This window comes from Coenobita brevimanus, chromosome 25, assembly GCF_032717465.1.
Source record: "Coenobita brevimanus isolate Jiangsu-jjx chromosome 25, ASM3271746v2, whole genome shotgun sequence".
Lineage (NCBI taxonomy): Eukaryota > Metazoa > Arthropoda > Malacostraca > Decapoda > Coenobitidae > Coenobita > Coenobita brevimanus.
In genome coordinates, this window is record NC_136978.1 from 15,104,560 (window position 1) to 15,117,170 (window position 12,611).

Genomic DNA, 12,611 nt, shown 5'->3' on the forward strand with positions numbered 1-12,611 from the left:
GATGATTTCATGGGGGAAATAAAGGAAGAACAACAGTAGTTGAAGGAGGAAGTATATGGACAGCTAGATGATTTCATGGGGGAAATAAAAGGAAGAACAACAGCAGTTGAAGGAAGAAGTATACGGACAGCTATGGCAGCAGAAGTATGAGTTAGGCAATGATGTGATCGAGTGCAGACAGCCAGCTGAAGATTAGTGAGGGAATAGTGACAGAGTGCAGACGGCATTTGGAAAACCAGTTGAAACATGTAGTTGACCATGTGAAGATAATTAGTGAGAAAATTGAGGCTGTAGAAAAATATTGCACTGCTAGGCCTCAGGTTAGTGTACAGGGAGCATATGAATAGAATGGACAGTGTATGGTGAATCTTGACGGATCCCAAGCATCTAAAGGTAGCATTACAGGGTTGAACAATCAGAATGCAAAAGTTTTAAGTCCTAGACTTATAATAATTATGATGCCCCAGTTTTTAGGCCTCAAAACAGTGAAATGCATGGCTATAAATGGGGTCCAATTAAAGAGAAACCTCAGGAATTTGATGACAAAGTATCTTGGGATGCTTACAGTGTGCAGTTCGAGTTGCTTGCAGATCAGAATGGTTGGGATGATAGGCAGAAGGCAGTGCAGCTTGCTACAAGCCTCAAGGGTGCTGCAATGGAGATTCTTGGCCAAATGTCAGTGGGGGATAGGAAAAGTTATCAGTCCCTAGTGGAAGTGCTGGAGCGCTGATATGGGACAACGTACCGGACTGAGGTTTACAGGGCAAGATTCTGGACCCATGTACGGGCTCAAGGCGAATCCCTCCAGCAGCTCGCTCATGACCTGGAGATTATGGCATACAATGCGTACCCTGGAGCAGCACTAAACCTGTTGGCTATTCTTCTGAGGGACCAGTTCATCAATGCTATTGATAGTGCAGAGTTGCAAGTGCAAGTACCCAGAGGCATGCAAGAGGCACCAGCGTGAACTCTAGAATTTGAGTCCTACGTCAGGTCCGGCGCGTCCACTTTTCAGGCAGGTAGCAGTGTGGGATTCAAGGCAAGAAAGGGGCAGGTACATGAAGCGGAAAAATTTGTAGGAAGTTGCTGGTACTGCGAAAAGCTAGGACAAAGGAAAGAGCACTGCTACAAGTGGAAAAGGGACAGGAGAAGACTTGTGTGTGTGTGTGTGTGTGTGTGTGTGTGTGTGTGTGTGTGTGTGTGTGTGTGTGTGTGTGTGTGTCCAACTCTGGGCATAGGCTTCACAGCCTGCTATCAAGGCCCAGCAGTCCTCCTACATACCATACACCTCTACATGTCACCACTTCGACGCTAACACCCACCGTCCATATTGAATACATGCTAGGGCTGTCTCATACAGGACTGGTGTACTGGTATTAGCGGAGGTATTTTTACGACATGTCGGCGGGTCTTCTGGTAGATCATAAAGCCTGATTTAATGAAATTCAAATCCTTAAACTGTTCCCTGCCCCAGCCGGGATTTGAACCTGGGTCCGTTAGGACCACACGCCACCTCTCTACTGGTTGAGCCACCGCCTCCCCCTGGAGGAGGTTGCTGGTTCTGCAGGAAGCCAGGACACAAGGAGGAGGATTGCTAAAGGAAAGGAGGAGTAAGAACAGAGAAGTGCAAGGAAATCTGCAATTGTTACAAAAGGATGTTAGACATGTAGTGAGGTGGGACACTTCAGTTCAAAGTGTCCAAAGAAGAAAAAGGAGGAAGAGAAGAAGGCTGCAGAAGACCAGAATGAAGCGGAAAAACTAGTGCAGGCTGGTGTTAAAGGGCTACTGCCAGCTGGCTTTTCCCAAGTAGCCCCACTACTGAGAAAATGTGAGAAAACTGCAATCAACAGTGTGCGAGCAGACGGACGAATAGATGGAAAGAAGTGTTCCCTGGTGATTGATTCTGCCTCAGAGCAGACTTCTGTGAGGCCTGATGTGTTACATCATCGGTATTTGCCTGAGTCATCAGAAAAATTGTGAGGTGTAACTAGGCACCGCGCAGAACTGAGGGGACCCTTGGATGTCCAGACTGAAACGGCAGGGCAAGAAGCCACGCTTCCAGTCTATGTAGCCGAGATGGAGGATCCTTGCCTTCTTGGAATGGACTATCTGATGTCCATGGGATGTGAGCTGGACTTCTGCTCCATGAAGCTGAAGGTTTGAGGAAACTCAGTTCCCATCATGGCAGTGAAACGTACCACTTCTGGAGGCAAGGTGAGGGCATTCCACACTATAGTGATACCCCCAAAATTAGAACTATTGCTCCAGTGCAAGGTGAGTGGCTCATTTGACAGCTGTCTAGGGGTAGTGGAGCCTGATGTACGGTGCAAAACAAAGGCCAGAGTGATGGTGGGGAGAACTTTGGCAGAAACAGGTGCAGGCGAAGTGCCGGTTGTGATGGCCAATTTCTCCCGTGAGCCACAAAAGATCAACGAGGGAGAAATTGTGGGACTGTGCCAGGCGGTGGACCCTGAGTGGCATCAGAGGAGGGCCTGTAAAAGAAGCGTAGTCAAAGAAGATGGGTATCTGCCAGACCACTTACAAGACCTATTTTCAAGGAGTTGTCAATACCTAGAAGATTTACAAATGCTGAAGTTGAGGCAGCTGCTGACAAAGTTTGCTGATGTTTTTTCAACCTCAGACCTAGACCTGGGGTGAGTTGATCTGGTGGGGTATTGTATAGACACCGGGGATCACTGCCCGATTAAACAGCCAATGTGAAGGATGGTGCCAGCTCAACGGCAAGAAATGGAGAAGGTGATGGAGAATCTTCAGAGTCAGGGAGTGATAGAAAAGTCCAACAGTCCTTGGGCATCAGCAGTGGTTCTGGTAAGGAAGAAGGATGGCACGGTAGGGTGCTGTGTGGATTATCAAGCCCTGAATGAAGTGACAGTGAAGGATAAGTACCCCTTGCCAGGGACTGATGACATGCTGGATGCTCTATCAGGTGCCAAGTGGTTCCCTACCCTAGATATGAAGGCAGGATATCATCAGGTCAAGGTTGCAACGAAGGACAAGGAAAAAACAGTCTTTTCACACAGGCAGGATTTATGGCAGTTTAAAGTGATGCCATTTGGTCTACGCAATGTCCCTGCTACTTTTGAGCGTCTCATGGATTGTGTACTGGAAGGCCTGCATTAGCAGGCAGCTCTCATCTAGGCTATCTGGACAACATACTTGTGTTTGGACAGACTTTTGACCAGGAATTGGAAAGGCTGTCGAAGGCATTCAACAGGATCCAATCGGTGCACCTCCAGCTGAACCCTAAGAAGTGTTACTTGTTTCAGAAAGAAGTTAAGTACCTGGGACACAATGTAAATGAGGGCAGCATCTGTACTGATCCAGTGAAGGTGGCAGCTGTGAATAACTGTCCAGTTCCAACTTACCTGGGACACAATGTAGACGAGGGCAGCGTCTGTACTGGTCATGAGAAGGTGGCAGCTGTGAAAAACTGGTCAGTTCCAACTTGTGTGAAGGAGTTACGAAGTTTCCTGGGTTTGTGTACCTACAACCAGAGTTCTGTCATGGATTTTGCAATGATAGCCACACCTCTGCACAAGTTCTTGGGAAAGAGGCAGAAGTTTGTGTGGACAGCAGTGACTCAGAATGCCTTCGATGAACTCAAGCAGGCGTTGCCAAGCTCTCCAGTGTTGCCATACCCAAACCAGAGTCAGCCATTTATCTTGGACTGTGATGCTAGTGACCATGGTATTGGTGGTGTCCTGTCGCAGAAGGATGACAAGGAGTGCGTGGTGGCATATTACTGAAAGAAGCTCAGCCCACCAGAGCGGAATTACAGTGTGACCAATAAGGAGCTCAGCAGTGATGAAGAGCCTTGATTTCTTCCATCCCTACTTGTATGGGTCCTACGTCATCATCAGGACAGACCATGCGGCACTCAAGTAGCTGAAGATGTTAAAGAATCAGGATGGACAACCAGCACACTGGATTGGGAAGTTAGACCTGCACAATTATGAGGTTCAGCACCACCCTGGGCAAGTACATGGCAATGCTGACAGCCTGAGCCATCGGCCTTGTGATCCAGGGTGTCAGCAGTCTAGTAAAAAGGGAGATTGTAGCAAGAAATGCAGCCGTACTGCGGTGACAGGGCCAGTGTCAGCTGCAGGAGATCTTAAGAGAATGCAGATTTACAACCAGTGCTAGACTGGCTGCAGCGGAATACAATGCGACCATCTTGGAAAGTGGTTTCCAGATTCAGCCCTGCAACTACAAGCTACTGGAGTCAATGGGACCTTCTTCATTTAAACAACAGACTACTACAGCGTCAGTGGGAGACACCCGATGGCCTCAGCAAGTACTGGCAACCAGTGCTTCCGAAGAAAATGAGGTCTGGGATCTTAGATGAATCATATAACCAGATCACTAGTGGGCACAGGGAAGTGAAGAAAACTCTAAGCTGGCTGCAACAGAGGTTCTACTGGACTGGCATGCATCAGGATGCTGAAGAGTCATGTCAGGCCTGTGTTGTATGTTATGCCAAGAAGGGACCCAAGAAACGTGGTTGTGCCCCTCTCCAGCTGTACCAAGTGGGTGCACTGATGGAAAGAGTCACGGTGGACATTGCTGGACCTCTGTCACTCACTGAAAGAGGAAAGCGGTATATATGTGTTGCCGTGGACTACTTCACAAAGTGGCCAGAAGCCTATGCCATCCCCAATCAAGAGGATACTACTCTTGCTCAGATGTTGGTTGACCAGTTTTTCTGTCGTTTTGGGATGCCACAAGTGCTACAAGTTAATCGGGAGCGAGAAGACCAGGATGACCCCACTAAGGCCACAGTCAGATGGGATGGTGGAGAAATTCAACTGGACCGTGGGACAAGAACTGTGTAGAGGGACAAACAGAATAGGAAAAAGAAATTACCTGCATTGCTGATGGCATATTGGTCTGCATCCCTTGAGTCTACTGGCTACAATCCTGCAAAACTGATGTTGTGCCATGAGTTATGCTTACCCATTGACTTGTTAATGGGAAGACCACCTGGTGAAAAGCTGCCTACAGATACCTCCAGCTGTCTGAAGCATCTTCAGGAAAAGCTGGCTGAGGTACATCATCAGGTGCAAGAAGCTCTAAAGTTTCAAGGAGAAGTGATTAAGTGCAAGTATGATGCCAAGGCAAGTGAGGTGAGCTTCAAGGATGGTGACATAGTTTGGTTATACAATCCTCAGTGGAAGAAGAGACAGTCACCGAAGCTGCAGGGTCCCTGGGACAGGCCTTACACTGTGAGGGACCATCTACCAGATGTAACGTACTGGATTTGGGGAGGCAGGAAACTTTGCCCAAAGGTGGTACATGTGAAATGTCTGTGGCAGTACCATGTGCCAGGACAGTACTGTACAGCTGGGATGTCTCTGAGGAATTGTGCTTACCTACAGCTGCAGATGTTGAAAAGGACCAAAGAGCTGAAGTGCAAGAGGATGATGACAGTTTCCCAAGAGAAAAAATGCATCAGGAAGAGGACCAAGACATTTCAGGAGTGGACTGTGTGGAGGAGCAACGACGTTGTCGGATGTGGCATAGGAGAACACCTGATAAGTTGAAGGATTATTTCGTGTACAGTTAAATGTTTAGTTTGGATTATGGATTATGTTTGTATACATTGTGTAGTTTTGTTAGGATGACAAAAGGATTAGGGAGGGGGTAGTGTTAATAAGCAGGATTTGCTAGTTAGGTAGTACTGGAGTATTCCCAGTGATTCTCGTAGTTTGGTTACACGTCAGAGCTGCCAGTTGGCCTGCTGTTTGCAAACGTAGTTATTTTGTAAATTGTATACTAATTTTTGTTATCTTTTTCTCTATAATGTTTTATTATGTGATTCTTTGTTTTATGTACTTTCATCTCTGTTTGTATGCTAAATAATTTACAGTGTCATGCAGTGTAAGAAACCTCTGGCATGTTTTGGATGTCTCTGATTTGGTAACTGTAAGTGCTAGAGTAAACTAGAAGCTTCAAGAGTAATGCAAGGCTATATAAGGATGGGGAAAGGACTAGAGTAGTTTCATTCAGTTTTCAGTTCAGTTTGAGTGTAATTCAGTGCAGTGAAGATTGTATAGCTCTGGTACTTGTAAAAACAGTGCAGTAAAGTTCGTTCGTTCGTTCGTTTTTAAAGGCTCCAACATGCTTGCATGTGTCGGCCTTGGTCACCTAATGGCGGCTCTCCACGCTGCACGATCCATTGCAGCCTCCCTGTTCAGTCCCTTAACCCTGAGGTCACACTTAATGACCTCGTCCCATGTCTTTCTCGGTCTACCCCTCATAACCCCACCCCCAATATTAACACTTCTCACCTTCCTCACCCAATTGTCATCCCCCATCCTCTCCACATGTCCAAACCACATCAATCTACCTCTCCTCATCACAACACCAATACACTCCAGTCCCATCCTACCTCTCAACTCTTCCATTGTAAACCCAGCCCCTCCAGGCCTTGGACGCAGGGACGCACTGCACATCCACCTAATCATTGTCATTTCTGTACGTCTGAGCCGGCGAATATCTTCCTCCTTCACTGCCCAGGCCTCACTGCCATACAGCATTACACTCCTAACACATGCTGCATACAAAGACCCCTTAGCATGTAGGGAGAGCCCTCTCAATGCCAGGAGAGGCAAGAGCTCCCTGAACTTCTTCCAACCACTTCTCACCCTAGCCACAGAGCTAGCTCCAGCCCCACCTCCAGCACACAACATGTCTCCCAAATAACAAAACTCTTCCACACACTCAAGAGATTCACCAGCAAGTTCAATCCTTTCACGTCTGACAATCTCCACCTGCTCACCCCAGCACGCCGTACACATAAAATCAGCATTATCTCGCAGTCTACCTCTGATACCACTACATCTCTTATGCACCCATTTATCACACACACCGCACAAGATGGAATTACTTCCCATGCCCTTGTGGCAAACTGCACATGGCCACTCTCCCTCGTCTTTGACAGTACCGCCACCAACCCTAGATATCATCACTTTTGTTTTATCTGCATTTACCCTTAAACCCTTTTGCCCCATACCATCTCTCCACTTCCTAAACCTTTCCTCCGCCTCCCTATCATTCTCTGCAATCAACACCAAATCATCAGCATACAACAACTCCCACGGGAGTCCGTTTCTAAAGTCACGTGAAAGGGCTTCAAATACCATGATAAACAACATGGGACTCAAGACTGACCCCTGATGCACACCAACATTCACGGAAAACTCATCACTCAAATCTCCATTCACTCTCACCTGGGTGTGAGCACCCACATACATGGCCATAACCACCCTAACCAGCCACTCCTCCAAGCCAAGCTTTCTCATTGCCCACTTCACCACCTCTCTAGGGACTCTGTCAAAGGCCTTTTACAAATCAACAAAAACAAAATAAAGATCCCTTCTCCTACCAATATATTTTTCCTGAAGCTGTCGAACAATGAATATGGCATCAGTGGTCCCCCTACCTGGCATGAACCCAAACTGCATCTCATCAATATTCACTCTTTCTCTAATCATACCTTCTAAAACTCTCTCCATTACCTTCATTATCTGATCTAAAAGCTTTATACCTCTATAATTTCCTCTTTCCAGGGCATCACCCTTCCCTTTATACACATTTACAATTTCACTCTTCAGCCAATCATCTGGGACAACACACTCATAAATAATCCTATTTTTCAGGTCAGTGACTAAACTCACCCCTATATCGCCTGAGGCCTTCAACATTTCGGCAGTCAACCCAGACACACCTGCTGCCTTCCCCACCATCATCCTGCCTATTGCCTCACTCACAGTAGCAGTATCAATCAAAGGCCACGGGACAGACACTGGATCTGCTGGCTCCAAACCTTCCCTGTCCCAGTCAAACTCCTCATTCAACAACCGGTTATAATGCTCTCTCCATGCATCTTTGATAACCTCACTGTTCACCACTACCCTTCCTTCATCATTCTTCACACACTGCTCATCTATGATATCCCGATTATCCCTCTTCACCTGACCTGCCACCCTAAATAAAAAGTTGGCAAGCATTAAATTTAATTGCAGTTAGTGAAGACAGTATAGCTCCAGTACTTGTGAAAACAGTGAAGTTGGCAAGCATTAATTGTAATTATTTGGAAAATTAGGATAGTAAGCTTGAATTGAACTGAAATATTTTTTGCTTGGACCTTGCTGGGGGGATGGAAGTCAAGAGTAAGAGCAGTGGAAATGAGTTATTTGAAAGGAGCATGTGGAGTCACATGGAGACACAGACTGACAAATGAGGTTGTGAATGAGCGTCGTGGTGTGGATGTGACAGGAAACGTTAGAAGAAACACACTGAGATGGTTTGGACATGTGGAGAAGGTGGAGAAGATGGAGAGCGAGAGACTGACGAGGAGAGTGTATGTGAGTGAGGTGGAGGAGGGGGGGGCCAAGGATGAGATGGAGGGGAGAGTTATATGAGAGAAGGGGGTGTGGGCTGGGAGCAGGGCAGTGAAATGGTGGGGGACAGGGCGATATGGACGAGATTTGTTTGTGGGTACCCCTTACGGGATTAAGGTGTCTGGCAATAGACAGTAAAAAGTACAGCGTGAACTTGAGAATACAGTGTTTATTTACCACACCTGAGCCGATCTTGTTGTTGTACACCGAAAGGTTGACCATAGGAAGAACAACTCACTGGGCAACATCCTTCATATACTGAACTACTGCTGTTGAAGCCTATGACAATGTGGGACAGGGACATTACACGCGTGACTTCCAAAAAAAGAAGAAGCTCAAATTCATTAAAACCACAGTAAAATTCATTCATTCATTCATTGCCAGACGCCATGTATCCCAGACGGGGTGGCCAACAAGAAAAAATATTGGTCAAACTTTACACGTACACCTCATGCGATTTTTTACTTTTCGTTAACTTTTTCTAGTAGCTTCGGTCAATCTAAGAATCTTTTCTTTTATGACATTTCTCTAGGAAACTGATAATAAACGAGTTGTACGTGATTATAATTTACCCCCCAAAACCATACCTTGGATCTTCACTCGGCCAGTCTGTGTAAAAAATGCATGCGTTCGTATGTGTTTCTCTTTCCTTTGACGGCGCATGCGTCTGCTAGGTCTGTTTTATCCACTCATAGACATACCGTACTTTATGTCACGTGATGGTATTTTACCAATCAATTTGAAGTGCAGGCTTTGATTCCTTCTGGGTGGAAAATTCAAATTCTTCTCGGCATAACTTCCAAAGAAGGATATGATCTATGCCTTGGGTGTAATATTGATTATTTACACGTTAATAAGACTTCCCAGTCGGTGGTTTTTGACGCGAGTTGAGTGATTTTTGCCTTCATTTTCTGTCGAAAGTGCTTCATTTCAGCTCCTCATCCAGTCAAAGTTCATGCCAGGAAAAAAGGCAAAATGAAGCATTTCCAACAAAAATGAAGGTACTCAATCTCGTCACAAAATACCAGAAAACTATATTGCACAACCTGGACGATCATATCTCTAAGGTAAGCATTCCACTGCAGCAGGTTAGGTTAGGTTTGGTTAGGTTAGGTTAGGTTAGGTTAGGGTAAAGTTTGACCTACTGATTAAGGTAAGCTTCTAGGTTAGGTCAGGTAATTTTGATAGGTTAGGTTTGGTTAGGTTAGGTAATTTTAATACATTAGGTTAAGTTAATTTCCTTTAGCCATGAAAACAGGAAGTTTCACATGGTAACAGGGATCCAACCTGAGTGTTTTCTGTTGTTTTTAGTGTGATTTGCATTGATTTTGGCCATTTGTTTCTACTGAAAGTCGCTAGTCGTCTCCAGCAAAAACTAGCGACTTCCAATAGAAACGAGTCAAAATCGATCGAATCACACCAAAAACGACAGGACACACTCAGGTTGGATGAAAAAATCGGTTGAGGTGAACTTGTAAAAACTGACCGAAATATTTTTTGTTTGAGAACTACTGAAAACTGCCCAGGCTGTGCTCATTTGGCAAAGAACTAATATAGCTAAATTATATGAATAGGAGCTCTCCTACAGTTGCACCATTTTCATGCAAATCACTCATTTTCTCACCACCAGTACCTGTGGGATAAGGTGTCATAACTGGAAAAAGAATGATTTTCAGTGGAAATGACCATCAGAATCTAACAAATGACAACAAAGAATTACCGCAGATAAGCAAAGCTTCACAGCTCAAAACTGCATTGTGATTACTGCTAAATATTAATCAAACCGAGAAATAATGCATCATTCATCTATATACATACTTTGATTTGAGCAGAATTTTCGAACCCATTGCACGGCGATCCTTCAGTAGCTAGTCCTACTCGTCCTTCTGGCAGTGTCCACTCAGGAAGACGTTTGTTCATGGATCTCCGTGAATATGAAGGCGTTTCTGATGACTCAAGGGGACGGAGTTCTTACTGACTCTTGGTAAGGCTTAGAGACTTCAGGCAGTAACCTCCTGCCACTCACATCGTGGTGCGTGCAAACTTAGAGGAGTCTTCGGATCTTCCTGATCTCAAGGGACCTTAAACAGCATGACGATGATGACGATTGACGACCACGCTGTATAACGTGGGGAAACTTTATTTTTTTTTATTTATTTTTTTTAACAAAATAGCCATTATTTCCACTTAACATAATTAATTTATTGCAGTTACTGGTGTGTTTGATCATTCTAATTCTCTTTCATTACAATGGAGTGTACCGATCGCCTGAAATTGAAAGCATAAACTTTTAAGAAGAGACATGATATTAGAGTGTGCAAGCCTAACATATTTACCTAAGCTTTTACTGTTATCAATAAAAATATCGACGCTTTGTATAATGCAAATATGTAACTGGCATTATTTAACCATCATTTAAATTGAATCGAAATATTTATTGTTGTAAAAGTTATTTTTTCTTCTTACACTACTCTGCAAAATTAAACTTTTTACTCCAGAGCATCTATGAACTTGTACTGTATCTGCACATTTCACAATGAACTGAAAACAGCTAGTAAAAGCTAAATATGTCTTTAAAAATTACTTTGAAACCAAGAAAATGGGCACTAAGCCAACGTCGGAGCCATCCCAAACATGAGGACACAGTGAAACAGTAATGCCAAGGTTGCTGTTATACAGCACAGTTGGGCTAGAAGACTGCTGGGAGGCGAGTTTGGGGGCCGGTATAATGTGTTGCAACTTCTTTTGAGCCTTTTCTTCGTGTCTGGGACTAACTAATAGATTATGTTCTTTGTAATGCAAATTTTCAAGTAGTTTAAAGAATAGCATATTTATTTGTGGTGACAGAGGCAAAAATTATAATCTCAGACAGCAGCCTTACGGGTCTCATACTTACTCTCTCTTTGGGAGGGGTCATCTTGTGTTTCTATAGCAGAATGGTAGATATATGAGGGGGGGGGGGTGAGTAGTCTGTCTATTTAGATCTAGGAATGGTGCTCAAGAGGTACGTGAAAATAATATTTAAAAATACTGGAGGAGTGCATGCGGGAAATTGCTGAAATGGACAGAGAACTACAGTAGCCTACGTGGTAGGAAGACATGAAAATGGTCATGGAGGAGAAGCACAGAGTTCATCAGTTTCTTAGAGGGGTTACCACAAAACGTAGTGTCGCCAACAGTATTATATGCATGAACTGTACTAGCCTTCATGTAATGCTGTGTTTTTAAGGCGACTTCTCGTCGTAAAAACACCAGCTACTGAAGCGGGGTCCTCTTTCTAGACCGGAAGTAAAGCACTAACAAAGGAACAGGACATAAAAACCAGGCAGTATACCTTAACACATCTATTACCTAGATCCTACTCGTAACAATACACAGAATGATATTTAAGATACAGGGACAGAGATACAGAGTTAACACTTGGCTTCACAGAGTAATCATACACACTACAATAATAACACAGGGAGATTGTGAGTTTTCTTTAATAGGATTTATATGTCACTTGGAGGCAGTATATAAATGGGATTGTTCACTTTAGGAATACACAAGGTTGGGAGTCTGGTTTGGGAATATTACTATAAAAGAAGTAGGGTGCGGATAGCGACACTCGACACTGTCACCTTGTCACGGAGACACGTACACTTAGCTATTGACTCACCCGCGCCCTTACCTCGATGTTCACAGAAAACTCCCTGGTTCCTTCACATGGGGAGGGCCTAGGATAATTCACAAAGTTCACTTTCTGCCCTGTTAGCACTTAGTTCTGATGGACCACTGTTTACTATGATTTCTTGCGGAGTCACTGTCACTGTTTTCTCTGTTTCCTGGGTATAGTCACTGTCAGTTACACTCGAAGGTAGAATACAGGGAGGCTCTCCCGTCTGGGGGCCTCAACCTGAGTGGCGGCCCTCGTACTAGGGCCGCGCCGGTGGGGTGCAGGGAGGCCCTTTGGTCTGGGGGCCTCGACCTGATAGGTGGCCCTCAGGACTGGGGCCAAACAGCCGGAGTACTCGGGCCTGCTTCTTCCGGCTCCGAGGAGTGAGGGAGCCCGAATCACCTTCGTCGGGGGCTGGAGAGTCTAGCCTGGGCGTCCTGGGGCTGCGGGCACCAAGAGGGAGAGGCGCTGTCAGGACTGGACTGCAGCAGCGTCTCCTGCGGGGCTCCGGCAGGAACAAGGAACTCCCGAGT

At 45.2% G+C, this 12,611-nt stretch overlaps 1 protein-coding gene across 2 annotated transcripts in view; it reads right to left on the reverse strand.

Moving 5' to 3' along the window:
* LOC145393865 (transducin beta-like protein 3) overlaps positions 1-10,399 on the reverse strand; it is a 341,771-nt gene extending 331,372 nt beyond the window's left edge. For both annotated transcript variants that reach the window (XM_080267921.1, XM_080267922.1), the window contains exon 1: positions 10,242-10,399. In XM_080267921.1, coding sequence (XP_080124047.1) covers positions 10,242-10,270 — 29 coding nt within the window. In that variant the 5' untranslated portion in view covers positions 10,271-10,399. The remainder of the gene's footprint in view (positions 1-10,241) is intronic.
* Positions 10,400-12,611: the final 2,212 nt, after the last annotated feature.